This window comes from Stenella coeruleoalba (genome assembly GCF_951394435.1).
Source record: "Stenella coeruleoalba genome assembly, chromosome: 9".
NCBI classification, from domain to species: domain Eukaryota; kingdom Metazoa; phylum Chordata; class Mammalia; order Artiodactyla; family Delphinidae; genus Stenella; species Stenella coeruleoalba.
The window spans coordinates 33,966,296-33,971,370 of NC_137155.1; the positions used below are offsets into that span (position 1 = coordinate 33,966,296).

At 53.2% G+C, this 5,075-nt stretch overlaps 1 protein-coding gene across 1 annotated transcript; it reads left to right on the forward strand.

Annotated features, from left to right (window-relative positions):
* Nucleotides 1-2,112: 2,112 nt before the first annotated feature.
* Nucleotides 2,113-4,003, forward strand: TWIST1 (twist family bHLH transcription factor 1). Its single transcript, XM_079931810.1, has 2 exons — nucleotides 2,113-2,911; nucleotides 3,438-4,003. The coding sequence occupies exon 1, from the start codon at nucleotides 2,261-2,263 to the stop codon at nucleotides 2,867-2,869; it is 609 nt and encodes a 202-aa protein (XP_079787936.1). The 5' UTR covers nucleotides 2,113-2,260; the 3' UTR covers nucleotides 2,870-2,911; nucleotides 3,438-4,003.
* The last annotated feature ends 1,072 nt before the right edge of the window (nucleotides 4,004-5,075 follow it).

Genomic DNA, 5,075 nt, shown 5'->3' on the forward strand with positions numbered 1-5,075 from the left:
ATTATCAGAGGGCGCTTTAAGAAGACCTGACTGTAAACGATTAAGTGGAGGTCAAGTAGAATCTGATTTTCAGACAGGCATTCATTTTAAAATATGGCAGCGACTCAAAAAGCAGGCAAGTTGGCACGCTGTGGTCATTGTCTATGAATATTTGTTAGAATAGTGATAGACAAACCCTGCACGTCGCCCCTTCCATGAAAGCTTAGCCTTGTTCGCCCCCCGCGGAAGGGATCCTGCTTGCTCTCACTTCCCCTGGAAGGCTGAGCCCTTCAACCGGCCCCAGGCGCTCCAGACCCCGGGGTTTCCGGGACCGGGACCGAAGCTGCGAGCCTCAGTGGGGCACAGCCACGTGGCCTGCCCGCGCGTCGCCTGAGCTCCCGCCTCCTCCTCCGGACACCGTGGGCCTCGACCCTCGGTCGGGCCCAGAAAGGGAAGCTTAGCTAAGTTAATTCTCGGCTTAGAGTCCAAACCGTGGAGAGCGTGAGCGGACCTCGGCCTGAGCAGGGTACCCGAGCACAGGGCACGCAACTTCCGCACCCCCAAATCTGCCCCGAAAACTAACTACTGCGTTTGACCTCTGGTTTGCTTTGCAACTTGAAGAATGAACATGAAACGGTTATTCTCTGCCAACTCGTTCCAAAAAGGAAAAAAAAAAAAAGTCTAGCATTGAAAAGATGGGGTTCTCGTCCACGGCAGCGTCCCTTCCTTTCCAGCTCGCCAACTTTTCTTGCTTCCGACTTGACAGAATCTACATTAACACCCTCTTCAGGGCTCTTCACTGTGACTTATTAGATAGAAACGCTTAAAATGTCAGTGTCCAAACGATTGGAATGCGTTTGGGGAGCGCGGAACAGGCTCACTGGACCTCCTAGGAGTGGGGAGTGGAGTGGGAAAGGGGACTCTCGCAACCATCAGACCCGCGTGTCCAGGCAATGTTGAGCCCCCGTCTCACTCTCTCAGAGCCGACCTTTAGAGGTCACAATGCAGGGCCTTATCTGGGAGTGGGGTGGGGATGAAACGGCCACAGGAACTCCACCTTGGGCTAGCAGCACGGGCAATCAGGGCCGCGGCGAAGACCCCGCGTTGCCCCACTCCGGCCCTGCTGCCTTCTCCAAGGACAGGACTGCCTTCCGCGGGAGAATGAACGTCTGCCTCTTTCTAGCACCTTCGGAGGTGTAGTCCTTTGGGTGTTGGGAAACGTCAGATCGAGACACTGTGGAGGGAACAGAAAGGCCCAGATGCTTCTCGAGGAAGGGTGAGAGAATAGGCCGGGGCGCAGTTCTGCAGTCCCCTGCGCGGCCACGTCTTCAGAAACGCCCACGACCTCAGGACCAGCCACGGTGGTTTGGCCCTTGGGACTCGAGGGGCCCGTCTGGCTGACCATCGGGTGGGCTCCGCCGTTGCCGGTATTCTTGCCAGTCACCCCCGCCCCAGCAGTCCCAAATCGCGCCACGGACCTAGAGGGTACTGAGGCGAGATGAGACTTCACCCACTGCGTAGAAGCTGTTGCCGCCGCTGCTGTCACAGCCACTCCGGGAGGGGCCGACAAGGCGGCGGGAATGGTACCCTCCGGCCGCTTCCCCGGGCTGCGCTCGGGTGCGGGGTCGCGGCCCGCTTGCTCCGGCGCGGAAGGAAATTGCCCCGCGCCCGCGGGAAGAGGGTGGCGGGGAGGGAAGGGGGAGGGCAGCAAGGAGGCGGGCAGAGGGGCCGGCCGCCTGGGCCAGGTCGTTTTTGAATGGTTTGGGAGGACGAATTGTTAGACCCCGAGGATCGGGGGTGGGGACGGAGAAGGGGGGCTGGAAAGCGGAAACTTTCCTATAAAACTTCGAAAAGTCCCTCCTCCCCACGTCAGGCCAATGACACTGCTGCCCCCAAACTTTCCGCCTGCACGGAGGTATAAGAGCCTCCAAGTCGGCAGCTTTCGCCCAACTCCCAGACACCTCGCGGGCTCGCCGGCACCGGCAGCGTTTCCAGGAGGCAGAGCCGGGTGTGCGTGCGGCCGTTGGGCGCTTTCTTTTTGGACCTCGGGGCCATCCACACCGTCCCCTCCCCCTCCCGCCTCCCTCCCCGCCTCCCCCGCGCGCCCTCCCCGCGGAGATCCTCCCTGTCCCTCCTCCCGCTCCCTCCTCCGCGGTCCGCACCGCCCGGGCCGGCGCCGTGCGCGAGGGAAGCTGGCGGGCTGAGGCGCCAGGCTCTCCTCCTCTTCCCCGGGCCGCCCTTCTGCCCCGGGCCTGCGAGGCCGCGCGTTGCCGCCCGAGAGATGATGCAGGACGTGTCCAGCTCGCCAGTCTCGCCGGCCGACGACAGCCTGAGCAACAGCGAGGAGGAGCCGGACCGGCAGCAGCCGCCGAGCGGCAAGCGCGGGGGGCGCAAGCGGCGCAGCAGCCGGCGCAGCGCTGGGGGCGGCGCGGGGCCCGGTGGGGCCGCGGGCGGGGGCGTCGGAGGCGGCGAGGAGCCTGGCAGCCCAGCCCAAGGCAAGCGCGGCAAGAAGTCTGCGGGCTGCGGCGGCGGCGGCGCCGGTGGCGGCGGCGGCGGCAGCAGCAGCGGCGGCGGGAGTCCGCAATCCTACGAGGAGCTGCAGACGCAGCGGGTCATGGCTAACGTGCGGGAGCGCCAGCGTACGCAGTCGCTGAACGAGGCATTCGCCGCGCTGCGGAAGATCATCCCCACGCTGCCTTCGGACAAGCTGAGCAAGATCCAGACCCTCAAGTTGGCGGCCAGGTATATCGACTTCCTCTACCAGGTCCTACAGAGCGACGAGCTGGACTCCAAGATGGCAAGCTGCAGCTATGTGGCCCACGAGCGGCTCAGTTACGCCTTCTCGGTCTGGAGGATGGAGGGGGCCTGGTCCATGTCCGCGTCCCACTAGCAGGCGGAGCTCCCCACCCCCTCGGCAGGGCCGGAGACCTAGGTAAGGACCCGGCGCCTCTGCGCCCCTTCGCCGCTCAGGTGGCAGACCGACTGACGGCCGGGCCGCGGCTCCCTGTCCGCCTCGCCTTCCTCCCCGTCTCCTACTCCCCTCTCAACCTTCCCACCCCACCTGGCACCGCCACCTCATCTCCCGAGCGTCCCTGGAAGGCAGCTTAGTCCCCGCTAGAGAGAGAGGGATGCGCCCTTGTGAGGGGTGTGCGTGTGCGTGAGTGCGCGTGACAGGAGGGAAGACGGAGAAAGAGTCGAGGGTCATGGATAAGGACAGTCTTGCCAGCGCCTCCCTTTCTTTCGGCTTTAAGTTTTCGTTCTCCTTAAAACAAATGTTTCCAAATTCCACCTCCTCCTCCATTCCGCCCACCCACTTCCTCTTGCCCTTGGGCTGAAATCCTTCCAGGTTGTTCAGCGTAATTTCTCCGTGGTGGTGATAAGAACAGTGCTCACTAGTCTTAGAAAACAGCCACAGGGACCTAAACAATAACCAACTTTCCCCCTCTGGGTTTTTGCAGATGTCATTGCTTCCAGAGAAGGAGAAAATGGACAGTCTAGAGACTCTGGAGCTGGATAATTAAAAATAAATATATATGCCAAAGGTTTTCTTGGAAATTAGAAGAGCAGAATCCAAATTCAAAGAAACAGGGCGTGGGGCGCACTTTTAAAAGAGAAAGCGAGACAGGCCCGTGGACAGTGATTCCCGGACGGGCAGCGGCACCATCCTCACACCTCTACATTCTGATAGAAGTCTGAACAGTTTGTTTGTGTTCCTTTTTTTTTTTTTTTTGACGAAGAATGTTTTTATTTTTATTTTTTCATGCATGCATTCTCAAGAGGTCGTGCCAATCAGCCACTGAAAGGAAAGGCATCATTATGGACTTTCTCCATTTTAAAATGGTAACAATCAGAGGAATTTTAAGAACACCTTTAGAAATAAAAATACTGGGATCAAACTGACTTGCAAAATCACAGTCAGTTAATTCCTTTTTTCATTCTTCCTCTGAGGGAAAAAAAAAACTTAAAATACAAAAACAACATTCTATTTATTTATTGATGACCCATGGTAAAATGCAAATAGATCCGGTGTCTAAATGCATTCATATTTTTATGATTGTTTTGTAAATATCTTTGTATATTATTTTTCTGCAATAAATAAATATGGTTGAAAATTGTCAGAACCTTAAAGTTTGGTCTATATTTTTAAAGGATTAAGTTGGAGGTAAAAACCTGCTTGTTTAACTCTGGAGACACCCAAGAGGGTGAGGGAGCACTAATATAAACAAAGCAGTGAAAAACTCAAAACTAGTTACTGACAGGTACAGGCATGTTATTTAGAAAGACAGCTTTATCGTTATTCCTGTTGGTGTTCAGTGGACTTAGCATCTCCCCTTCATCTCTTATCAGGTCCCCAGACAGCAAAAACTTAAGAGTTATTCACCTCTCTTGCTTATATTTTGAGAAGGCAGCTGTAAAACAGTTAAATGCAAATAAGCACTACGAACTCAGCACTATTTTCTCTTTGTTTTTGTCATGATTTCTACTCTTTATAAGGATTTTTAAATAATAGGTTTATTTCAGTGAAGGGATGCATAAAGTGTTATCAAAATTACCTGTCTATACACACATATAAATGAACACAAATGTATAGAAAATAAAGTTTAATTTGGCATGACAGAGAATTCCATTTATAAAGTAATTCGCTTAACTCTTCTTTCATGAATGAGAATGACATTTAATGTCAAGTTTGCTAAGAAGACAAGCCAAAGTTAAGAATATTTTCCCATGTTGATGTTGTCCATTTGGGAAGCATGCTCCTTCTTTAAAAGTAAAGTACATACCGCTATGGAGTAGAACACAATAAAGAACCTGAACTTTCAGTATCTTCGGTAACTATTGGAACAGTTACAATTTTAAATGCTATAGCTATTCATTTTCTAGTCAGTTCATTAGCAAATATATTTTATCCAAAATTACACAGAATTTTTCCCTCGTTACTTACATGTATACAAAATCTGATTTATTAGTTAAGTAAAGGAATAACAGGGACAAATATTGCTTGATTTTTAATTTCATTCTGGTCATTTCTGGGCCAAAAAAAATACTGGGTTTTATAATGAATAACATTAAAAATAGTGACTTTGTATCCCTAAGTT

What these genes read in the sequence shown, in the direction of transcription:
- TWIST1 (XM_079931810.1), top strand. Translation starts at nt 2,261, where the DNA reads ATGATGCAGGACGTGTCCAGCTCGCCAGTCTCGCCGGCCGACGACAGC.